The following is a 12,044-nucleotide window of genomic DNA, read 5'->3' on the forward strand; positions in this document are numbered from 1 at the left end:
AGGGGATATGAGGAAACTGGTGAAATCCACATTGATGCCATGGGGTTGAAGTGTTCAGAGACGTAAGATGAGGTGTTCTTCCTCCAGGCGTCAGATGGTCGGGGAACGGCGGTGGAGGCAGCCCAGGACCTCAATGTCCTCAGCAGAGTGGGAGGGGGAGTTGAAATTTGGGCCACAGGGCGATGGAGTTGATTGGTGCAGGTGTCCCGGAAATGTTCCCTAAAGCGTTCTGCTAGGAGGCGCCCAGTCTCCCCAATGCAGGAGACTGCATCGGGAGCAACAGATACAATAAATGATATTGGTGGATGTGCAGGTGAAACTTTGATGGATGTGGAAGGCTCCTTTAGGGCCTTGGATGGAGGTGAGGGAGGTGTGGGTGCAGGTTTTGCAATTTCTGTGCAGTGGCAGGGAAGGTGCCAGGAGGGGGTGTTGGGGGGGACGTGGACCTGACCAGGTAGTCACGCAGGGAACGGTCTTTGTGGAAGGCGGAAATGGGTGGGGAAGGAAATATATCCCTGGTGGTCAGGTCAGTTTGGAGGTGGCAGAAATGTCGTCGGATGATGTGGTTTGTGAGAAGGTTGGTAGGGTGCAAGGTGAGCACTGGGGGGTTCTTCCTTGTTATGGTTGGAGGGGTGGGGTTTGAGGGCGGAGGGGCGGGATGTGGATGAGATGCATTGGAGGGATCTTTAACCACGTGGAAAAGGAAATTGCGGTCTCTAAAGGAGGAGGCCATCTGGTGTGTTGTGGTGGAACTGGTCCTCCTGGGTGCAGATGCAGCGGAGGAATTGGGAATATGGGATGGTATTTTTGCAGGAGGTAGGGTGGGAAGAGGTATAATCCAGGTAGCTGTGGAAGTTGGTGGGTTTGTAAAAAAATGTCAGTGTCAAATCGGTCGTCATTAATGGAGCTGGAGAGGTCCAGGAAGGGGAGGGAGATGTCAGAGATGGTCCAGGTGAATTTAAGGTCAGGGTGGAATGTGTTGAAGTTGATGAATTGCTCAACCTCCTTGCGGGAGCACAAGGTGGTGCCAATGCAGTCATCGATGTAGCGGAGGAAGAGGTGGGGAGTGGTGCGGGTGTAACTACGGAAGATGGACTGCTCTACGTAGCCAAAGAGACCAGCATAGCTGGGCCTCATATGGGTGCCCATGGCTACGCCTTTGGTCTGGAGAAAGTGGGAGGATTCGAAGGAAAAATTGTTAAGGGTGAGGACAAGTTCAGCCAAACGAATGAGTGTGTCGGTGCAAGGGTACTGTTGGGGACGTCGGGAGAGGAAGAAACGGAGGGCTTGGAGGCCCTGGTGGAGGTGTAGAGGGATTGGATATCCATGGTGAAGATGAGGCATTGGGGGCCGGAGAAACGGAAGTCTTGGAGGAGGTGGAGGGCGTGGGTGGTGTCTCGAACGTTTGTGGGGAGTCCCTGGACTAGGGGGAGGGGAAATAGGACAGTGTCAAGGTAGGTGAAGAGGAGTTTGGTGGGGCAGGAGCAGGCTGAGACAATGGATCAGCCAGGGCGGTCAGGCTTGTGGTTCTTGGGAAGGAGGTAGAATCGGGCAGTGCGGAGTTCCCGGACTAAGAGGTTGGAAGTTATGGGTGGGAGATCTCCTGAGGCTATGAGGTTCTGTATGGTCTGGGAGAGGACGGTTTGGTGTTGGGGGTGGAGTTATGGTCGAGGGGGCGGTAAGAGGAGGTGTCTTCAAGTTAGCGTCTGTTTCTAGATTAGAGTGGTGCTGGAAAAGCACAGGTCAGGCAGCATCCTTCACTTCAGGTGCCTCTTTGACTACAGCGTTGTTGCCTACTCTGCATGAGATCTGCAAGTCACACTCAATCTCTTCATATACACACACACAGACTGAAAGTTGGCACAAAACTCATTATTCCAGACCTGGTGGGTCAAAAATTCCATTTCATACAAGCAATTAAAGATTCTAAAAACACACTTAGGACTTCCACCTATCAAGAGGCCACCACTGATATGAATATCCAACTCCAGATCAGCTGCTATCACCCACTGATGCAGTTGGTAGAAAGCTGAGTTAGCAAGAGACTGCTACAAGTCAATAAAGGTCTTCGCATATGTGGGAGCTGTACTAAGATCTTACACTGCAGTAAGACCTGAAGTGTATATCAGCAACAAAAAAGTGCAGGAAAAATTCCACCAGGAACACCCCAATCACATTCTCTGGATTCAATGGAAGGAGTATCAAACCAGTGTCTTACGTGAAGTCAGCTCCACAAGAAGCAAGTCAAAACTCCTGGAAAACTAACTACGGTGATCTGGACACTACGTCCAGATGAGTGAAAAGCATTTCCCTGAGATAGCTTTCTCAACTCAAAACAACCAACAATCCAGAGAATGATGAAGAAAATTATACAAAGACAAAGTCTTCTTGAGTCACGGTAGTATTGACAGTAATGCTTGTGGAGATCGTTCAGAATAGTGACAATTTGTCCATCTAACTGAATCATGTTCAAATCCAAATACCTTTATAACAGAGGAACAGCAGAGAAGAAAAGAAAGCAAATCCTAAACTCCAGGCCCTCCTACCTCATGGGATGTCCTGTCCCATGTGCCCAAAGACCTACATATGTTCATTCACATGAAGACCCATGGGAAAACACCTGACCCAAGGAAGAATCATTCTAGAATCAAAGGAGAAATTATTACTGTAATTGTAATATTGAAAGATTAAATGGGACTTTCTGGACATGTGTCTTTCTGGCCAGAGGTATCTCACACCTTCATTGTCTTGGGGAAATCACTGAGTTAGGAAATCATCTGCACAACGATTCCCCAAAATTAGGGCATTAACACTTGCATTATCTCAGAGGATGATCTCATCCCGCCATTGTACCTGGGTAAAATGTGACTGAGTAACTGGAGGTTGTCTTGAGTGGCGTATGACTGTGGGGGAGTGGCCAAAGCATCTGTAAGCATGGCCAACTGACCTAAATAAAGGGGATGTGCATTCTTTGTTGAGTGATTCACTTTGACCTGACTTCACATACCTGTGAAGAGAGACAAAGGGGGGCATCTAGCTTTTACAAGTTTTAATAAACTTTAACTGTTTCCTTCGTTCAGAGAGAGAGCATTTAGCCATAGCCCCATAAGCTCTGCAAGAGATGTGTTAAAGGTTCTTCCAGAAAGCCTGTACTGTACTGCATTTAATAAATCTGGTTGCTTGTTCACAGAAGTCATAGAGTCATAGAGATGTACAGCATGGAAACAGACCCTCCAGTCCAACCCATCCATGCTGACCAGATATCCCAACCCGATCTAGTCCCACCTGCCAGCACCCGGCCCATATCCCTCCAAATCCTTCCTATTTATATACCCATCCGTTGGTGTGTTGCAGTAGCATGAAGTGTGTAAGAACCAAAGAGTAAAAGAACCTAGCATAATTAAATTTGTATGAAAGCTCATAAAGTAAAAAATAAGTTCCAGTTATCTCTACACTGGAGACATTTAATTGCATTCCACGGCTCTTTGTATTTTCATTTGCATTAGCTAGTTCACTCATATTACAAATCAATTGTGCTTCAACTGCCACTTATGATACTCACATTCTAAAAGGCTTTTACATAAAAACATTTCTGATTTCTCTCATGCTTCCCATACCCAATTTATGCTCAGGTACCTTCAACAGCAAACCAGAGTCTAAAGAAATATTGTCCAAAAGGTCCTTTCATAATTGGGCTCTTGCAAACATTGTCAGAACAAGTACAATCCAGTTTTCCCCAAAGCTGAAACTGTAACTCTATTCTCACCACAGCTATCGGCCTAGTGAAACATAACTACAGCTCCATATCCTTTTTTAGTGGAGTTCTCAAAATTATACAAAGTACTTCAGATAGGGTAAATAGGCAAAGTCTTTTCCCTGGGGTTGGGGAGTCCAGAACTGGAGGGCATAGGTTTAGAGTGAGAGGGGAAAGATATAAAAAGGGACCTAAGGGCCAACTTTTTCACGCAGAGGGTGGTACGTGCATGGAATGAGCTGCCAGAGGATGTGGTGGAGGCTTGTACAATTGCAACATTTAAGAGGCATTTGGATGGGTATATGAAAAGGAAGGGTTTTGGTCTGGGTGCTGTCAGGTGGGACTAGATTGGGTTGGGTTGGGATATCTGTTCGGCATGGACTGGTTGGACCAAAGGGTCTGTTTCCATGCTGTACATCTCTATGACTCTGCTTCAACTTGTTCTAATCAACAAACAAAAAAAAACACCTGCAGATGCTGGAAGTCAGAAATCAGTTCTGAACGGTCACTGCATCTAAAATGTTAACTCTGATTTCTCTCCACAGATTCTGCCAGACCTGCTGAGTTTTTCCCAAATTCTGTTTTTATGTTCTAACCAATATGCTTTGTGCATATTATTCCTTAGATCTTTACTCTGATATTCAATTATCATACCTAAAATCAATGGTCACTATATGGATTTTTCATCTACTAAAATCTCTCTTCCACTACTGTTTTGACAATTTTACCATTTGGGGTACACTTTTGTTCTGCATTCCTCTACAAATGACTCCCGAACCTATGCACAGTCTATGTTGTGAATTCTTCGTCTCTGGCATATCCCTATTTTTGAAAAAGCAGACACGTTTTGGACCATTGGGCAAGACGACAATAGTCTACCAATTCAAGAAACCTTCATTTACTCCTATTCTTTTAACCTGTGTCTCAATACCATTTCCTGAAGAAGGGCTTATGCCCGAAACGTCAATTCTCCTGTTCCTTTGATGCTGCCTGACCTGCTGTGCTTTTCCAGCAACACATTTCAGCTCTCAATACCACTGCCATTAATCTTCAATATCACTGAAGAGACTTTAATTCCAAGTATACTGCATCTACAGAATTCCCAATGTCTATGCCTTTGCTTATTGACTTGAAGAATTCAAGTAAAATAAGTCAAGAAAGACAAGTCCATACAATTGATTATCACAGCACAAGTGCTCATTACTGATTGTTTTACAGTTTCTCAGCACTAAAGGTGGTACTACGTTAACTGGAAAGTATATAGCACGTTTTTGAGCAATGAGATCAAATTCACACATCCAGCCTTTGCAAGAATTCCAAAGTTTTACTTTTTATTCATGGGACGTGGGGATCTCTGGCTGGTACAATATTTATTGGCAATGCCTTATGGTTCAGGTCAGTTAAAGAATAAACCATATTGATATACATTTGGAGTCACATGAAAAATTGTCATTGGCGGTCCCTCACAGATGAGGAAGACACTTTTCTACTCTCACATTGAGTCCACAGAAGGCTGTACAGTCCAATGCAGCTTCCACAGACTCTGCTACACTTAGGGTAGAAAGTGATCATGGGTAGGGGTGGATGGCGCTTGATGCGGCAGCACATCCCTTACACTATTTTTGCCTGGCTTCTGCTTTCTTTCCTCTCCTCCACTTAGGACGATCTTAGGCCAGTGATTCCCAGGAGTTGGTGAGAATGCTGTACTTTGCCAGTGAAGTCTTGGAGGCAGCTGAAAATGTGTTGCTGGAAAAGCACAGCAGGTCAGGCAGCATCCAAGGAACAGGAGAATCGACGTTTCGGGCATAAGCCCTTCTTGAAGGCATCCCTGCAGGATAGAGCTGGGAGTATAGCACCTGCTTGGGGGAGTCTCGTGTCAGTTTTGTGGACAATGTGCCCAGCCATCGCAGCTAATCAAGGTGATCAGTGCCTTGATGGTGGGGATGTTGGCCTGGTCAAGGACACTAGTGTTGGTGTCTGTCTTCCCAACACCTGTAGACAATCCACATCTCAGAGCCCGACAGGAGGGTAAGAACCACGATAGCTTTGTGTACCATAAGCTTGGTGTCAAATCTGATATTGTTGTTCTCGAACACCCTTTTCCTCAGACGGCCAAGGCTGCACTAGCATACTGGAGGTGGAGCTGAATTTCTTCAACTCCTTTGGCCAACAGGACCCTCCCAGGCCTCCCCGCAATGCTGAACCATTTGGTGGAGGACCTTCGTCTTGTGGATGGTCAGGGTGGGACCCGTGCTCTTACACACCTTCCAAAAGGTGGTGATTGTCTAGAGTTCATCCTCCGAATTTGCACATATGCTGGCATCATCAACATACTGCAACTCACTGACACTGTTTGGGATAACTTTGGTTTTGGCTCAAAGACAGCGGTGGTTGAACAATTTCCCACTGGTTCTAGATGTTAGCTCTACCCCAGTGAGAAGCTTGTCAGCAACAAGGTGAAGCATTGCAGTAAGGTAGATCAAGAATAGTGTTGGGACGATGATGCAGCCTTGCTTGACGCTGGTCCAAGCGGGGAATGGGTGGGTGGTGGAGCCATTTGTCTTTACCACAACTTTCATGTCACCGTGGAGCAGGCAAAGAATGGTGACAAACTTCATGGTGCAGCCAAAGTACAGAAAGTACTTCATAATGCCTCCTGGTTGAGTGCCAAAGGCCTTTGTAAAGTCAAAGACGACCTTGGATGGGGTAGATTCTTTTCTTTGCATTTCCCCTGTAGCTATCAAGCAACTGTAATCTACTGCAGGTAAAGATGGCAAATTACTTCCCTAAAGGACATTAGTAAACCAGGTAGGTTTTTAAATGACCAACAGATGGTTACATTGTCACCCTTAGACTAGCTTTTAATTTCAGATGTTTGTTGAATTGAAATATCACTATCTGCCATAGGTGAATTTGAACACACTGCCCCAAAATATTAGCCCAGGGTTGAGTTACTAATCCAGTGACATTACTTACCATCAAGCCATCCCTAAATTAGACTTAACAATATTAAGACAGTAGAAGCAAAAGGTTTAGAATTCCCTGATTCTTAAATATGCAACTAAAAGGTAAATTAATATTTGATTAAACTTGCATTTTAATTATTTTTTGTGCGTTTGTCAAAATAAAACTGTCAATATAGGTAGAAACCAAGTCAATAAGTGATCTGAACATTGTTTAGCAATCAAATAAAATGTATACATCTCAGCATTAAATAAAAGAAAGGAAATGTAATGAAAATAAATTAAAATAATCTAAGCACTATACACATTAAAAGCCTCAAGGAAGGCTGAAGTAAAATATTACAAAAAAAAATGTATCCCATTGCAAAACTAATTCTAAAAAAGCAAATATGCATGCTTAAAAAAAAATCACCCAACAAAAAATGTAAATGTGAAAATCTAAACAAAAACAGAAAACACTGGGGATATAGTGTAAATAGGTCAGCAAGTAGTAAGCAATGCAGGTTCGCATTTTGGGTGCAGGACTTTCAGAATTGTCACGCCATTGTGAAACTGATTATTGATGGTTAACCTAACTGCCTAGTCAAATGACCACTGTCAAGGTCCTGACCAATACAATATTGAGCTTGTTTCTGATGGTCTGGAGCAGGGTTTTTTTTCCAGGATGTCAGAACTTTGGTATCTCCCTCAGACAAGGCATGGATTGCTCAGCCATTTCAGAGGGCAGTTAAGAATCATCCACATTGCTGAGAGTCTGGAGTCACACGTGGGCCAGAGAAGACAGAATTCCTTCCCTAAAGGGACAATGATGTATCAGGTGGTCATTCAAATACAAAATATGGTTGCATGATAGCCATTAATTCCAGATTCTTACTGATTTCATAGTACATGGTGAGATTTGAAACAATGCCTCCAGCGCATATACAGAACCATGATTTGTGTTCTCTATTTCTAGTCCAGAGATATAACCAGTACAACACTCCTTGCCTCTGTTGTAATTATAGTACATGGCCTTGCAGGGAGAGTACAGTCCTGATAGCTGTGACAAATAAAAGCTAACATGCTTTAAGGGCAGAAACAGATTGATCTTGACTTATGGAATTGAGAAAGCAAAGGAATCCTGTCTACTTCGTGAGTTTCAGTGGAATTGCTGCGAGATCAGTCTCCTTGTGATGTAGCTTTCCTTGTAGGGAAGAGTTTGCGCGGACCTGGCTTGCAAGTTTTCTTGAAAGTTTGGATGCAACCCAAACATAATTCATTTGGATTATGTGTCCTACAGGTTCTTGACTGTGTATGCTGTTCAGATGCCCACATCAGAAATATTCAACCCACACTCCCAAGTTCTACCAACTCCAGGTCACTCAATTCATTGGTTGCTTGATGCAATTTGAATCTTAGTAGCCATAGATTTCTAAGGACTGCTTTTAGCACTGTTGCTTAAGATACAAATAAACCCTAATCAATAGGCTGAGGTACATGAATATTGATTTTAAATTAAGATGTATCTCTTGGAGTTCCAAGGTACATACACATGGCCCATAGAAACAGTCAACATTGTAGTAGGCTGGGGAATTGTACCTTCACACAGCTAGAACAAAAGCTTGGTACTACACAGGACCCTTCCTAAATTGAGTTCTTATCATGCACTCAACTGATAGAGCAGGATGTTTATGGAACTTGTGTGGGGCATCAATTTTGCTCCCTAATTCCAAACATGGGACAAAAAGGTGATTGGTTATTGGCTCAGAAGAAAGCAACAATGCACCGACCATGCACAAAATGGACTCAGCATGAAGATTCATTTTTTTAAATTGGCTCTGTCATATACAGGCTAACTGCACTGTATTTCAGTTTGCAACTGCAGGCAAAGGGTTGTGTGCCAACCTACTGCATTCACAGAAAAGCAGCTTGATATTTCAAAAAAAAGTAGTTTTAACAACACAAATCAAGTGAAACTGCCATCAGATGAGGCCAAATTGTTGAGGTAAAGACACCTCAACTACTTGTGTTTCCCCCCTTTAGACTTCACAAATGATTTTGTGATCTGTGTGAAAAGTAAAAATTCAGAAAGATTAGACTTAAGCTTTTTATTCAAATGCAACTTAGCCAAAACAAGTTAACCCCCAAGTACCTGGAATGCCAAGCATTTCTTAATGTACAACAGGTAAATAAAGTGGATCAATTACTGTAATTAAACACGGCTATTCCTGAAATCCTCCAATTAAATAGAATAATTATTGTGATGTGTTGATCTTCACAAAAATTACCTATTTTTAATAAAATGGCAACTGCTTCAAAATTTTCCTAATATGAAATACTTCCATCCTATTCTAGAATACACAAAATCGACAGCACATTAAATGTACAATATTAGTTTTAGTTCTGAAAGCAATAAAATATCCACCTGCGCTAGTGTATTCTGTGCTATGAATGATGGAGACTAGCTCACCACGCCCAGATTTCAGTTAGCTGGGCTCTTTTAATCAAAGTAACCCGTGAACGTTCTAGGCTTTCAGCATTGTATCATAGAAGCATTAAAAGCTTGTGTAAAGGACAATTTGCAAAACATTAATGATCAACATTTCAGTTTAGGATTGCTACACACTGACTATAAAAGCCTCATTTAAAACAACTGAACGATATATAACGATTTTATATCTAGACATTCATGACGATTATTCTGCAGAATAACGATCGGAAGGGTGATTCATTCAAAAAGGCCATGGCTTAAATATACAAAATTGTTCTTACTCAACTTCGTTTGACAGCAACATATGTTTGCAAAATCTAGGAGGTCGTTTAATCAAAATTAAACCGTGGTGAGGTCTACGAGCAAATCAATAAGCCATTTCCATATTACCTTTATTGAAATCAAATCATTTTAAGAGCTGCAAATCGTATTTCGGAAACCTATATATTGAGATTTCATATCAAATGCAACATTTACTTCCTAGTTAATCTACATACTTAATATGGGGTTACGTTACTGCATAATCCTGTTTCGCAATAAAATATATACCTTTATCAATGAAAGCTTTGCCCGTTTCGTGCGCTGATAAAATGCGAATCAGCAGTGGCTGGAGCAATTTTCAATGAAATCATTACATAATTCAATATTTACAAAAATCTGCCAGTTTAATTTACAGGAAAATTAAGAGATCGCTCACTTTAGGTTTAGACAAAAGAAAAATAAGGTGCGGTTGCTTGAATATCAAAAATAACCTACACCAGTACGTAGGCCAGATTTCAATGTACCATCAGTACAATTTTAGTTCTAGAAGATATTTAATAGAATATTGGAGATATGTAGAAGATATCTCCAATGTTCAACCCTCCAGGGCAGAATCAGTTACACAAAGACTTTAGCAATGCACTGCTGTTGGACAATTATGACCAAGCCAATTTGCCTTTTTTTAAAAAAACGCCCCTATTGTGTAAACAAGAATTAGTCAATAGCTGACTTGGTGCACAGCAACACAGCAGCAAAATGCGGATGAATCCGACTGGATTTATATATTATAGCAAGACAAGTTGATTGAATATTTCCGTAGCAGCCACCACATTGATGTTCTTAATGAACAAGAGAAAAAAAGTGAATTTGACGGCGAAGCATCAAATAAATACAATTATGCAGGTCAAAATGCCATCATGTAAAAGGACGATCAAAAATGCGGGGGTGTTTGTTTTAAAAAATATGCCTAATCAAACATTTTTGGTTTTGAAAAAGAGGTTTTAACGCCGTATTGAATTACAAAAAAAAACACAAGGGCTCTTGCTTTGTTTTCTGCCCTGAGATTCTCCGGCCCTATTTCCCCAAAGAAAGGAGGCGGTGGGGGTGGGGAGGGGGGACACTCAGAGGTAACAAGCCTTCGATCTACCCGCCGAATGCTGAGGGGGACTGCAGCCCCTTCGACCGCGACACCCGGCGCCACTCACCGCTCTGTTCGCCCAGGAAAACCAGCTTGAATTTCCTCAGCGGATTCCCGAAATCGCCTCCCGAAGTCATCGCGCGGAAGAGAAATAAGTTAAAATATATATAAAAAGAAGTCTGTTCGCTTCTCCTTTACGAGCACCGCTGGAATGTAATGTTTTAGGATATATAACGGTGGTAGGTTTAACGCTGAACAATCCTACCGGCTCTATCTATTTATCTATATATAGTTGGTTAATTATCCCAACGGGCACCGTCAATCACTGATCCACAGACACACAGGGAAAAAAAACTGAGGTCGACTCTCTACGGTTACTATACTAACTGCTGCTCGACAACCTACACTTGATGGCCGGAAGAGACTTTCCTGTTCCCGGAGAGAGACCTGATGGACAGCCCGAACGGCCAATCAACAGGCGGATAACTAAGCGTCATGATGTAATCAGTCCAATCAGCGGTGAGGGGGTGGGACGGGCCTCCCTCCCAGGCGCTGGGGTTTGGTTGATCGGCAAGTGTCCTGCGCACAGGCGCAGCGCCACGTAACCATCCCGCCCACGGGATGACGTCGCCTGTCACTCAAGGATCCTCTTGCCTTGTTCTTTGGAATGATGGTTTGGGATGGGTGTTCCAGCATTCAATCTCATAAGACATTTCTTTTTGTTTCTTCATTGCTTTCTTTTTTTTAGCTTTAGCATTATCTCGCATCTTCTGCCAGGCCTTTGTTTCAAAGTTGGCCAGAGAAAGCAAATTCTAAATCTATTAATGATACATTATCTTTGGTCTCAGGGAGAACAGATTGAGCAAAATGGAAACGTGGAACGAGAAAAGGACAATCCGTGAATCTTAAGAGTCGAGGGGTGGAGAATCAACCATTTGTGATTTAGTTCACATAATGCATTTTATATCAAGAAGGACACAGTCACGTTCCCAGCATCGTTGTAGCATGGAGAGAAGCTATTGACCACTGTGCCTATGTTGACTCTGCAAAAGTAATTTCATAATCCTATTTTCCTGTCTTTTCCCCAAATTGTGGCATTTCGCTTCTCTTCAGATAATTATCCTGTTCTCTTTTGAACTCCATGATTAAAATTGCCTCCACCACACTCACAGACATTGAATTCCAGATCCTTGCCACTTGCTCCATAAAAAAGCATTTCCTCATGTTGCCATTGCTTCTTTTGCAATTACATTAAATTGTTTTCCCTCTGGCTATGAATACATCCACCAATGGGAAAAGTATCCTTCCATTTACAAAAAACTGCAGATTCTGGAAATCTTAAACAAAAGCTCAGGTCTGGCAATACCTGTGCAGAGTGAAACAAAGTTTAGGCTTGTATGCATTCTATGGGAACATTACCTACTCTCAAGAGAATCTGTCTCAACTCCTTATGATTTT

At 42.6% G+C, this 12,044-nt stretch overlaps 1 protein-coding gene across 2 annotated transcripts in view; it reads right to left on the bottom strand.

The window, feature by feature from the left end:
* The window catches only part of rab6a (RAB6A, member RAS oncogene family), a 71,326-nt gene extending 60,310 nt beyond the window's left edge, over window positions 1-11,016 (bottom strand). Inside the window, exon 1 of one of the 2 annotated variants that reach the window (XM_043692193.1) lies at window positions 10,654-11,016. In XM_043692193.1, the coding sequence (XP_043548128.1) occupies window positions 10,654-10,723 (70 nt within the window). In that variant the 5' untranslated portion in view covers window positions 10,724-11,016. The remainder of the gene's footprint in view (window positions 1-10,653) is intronic. The other variant, XM_043692192.1, reaches the window with a different exon arrangement.
* Between the last annotated feature and the right edge of the window lie 1,028 nt (window positions 11,017-12,044).

Source organism: Chiloscyllium plagiosum, chromosome 6 (genome assembly GCF_004010195.1).
Source record: "Chiloscyllium plagiosum isolate BGI_BamShark_2017 chromosome 6, ASM401019v2, whole genome shotgun sequence".
NCBI lineage: Eukaryota > Metazoa > Chordata > Chondrichthyes > Orectolobiformes > Hemiscylliidae > Chiloscyllium > Chiloscyllium plagiosum.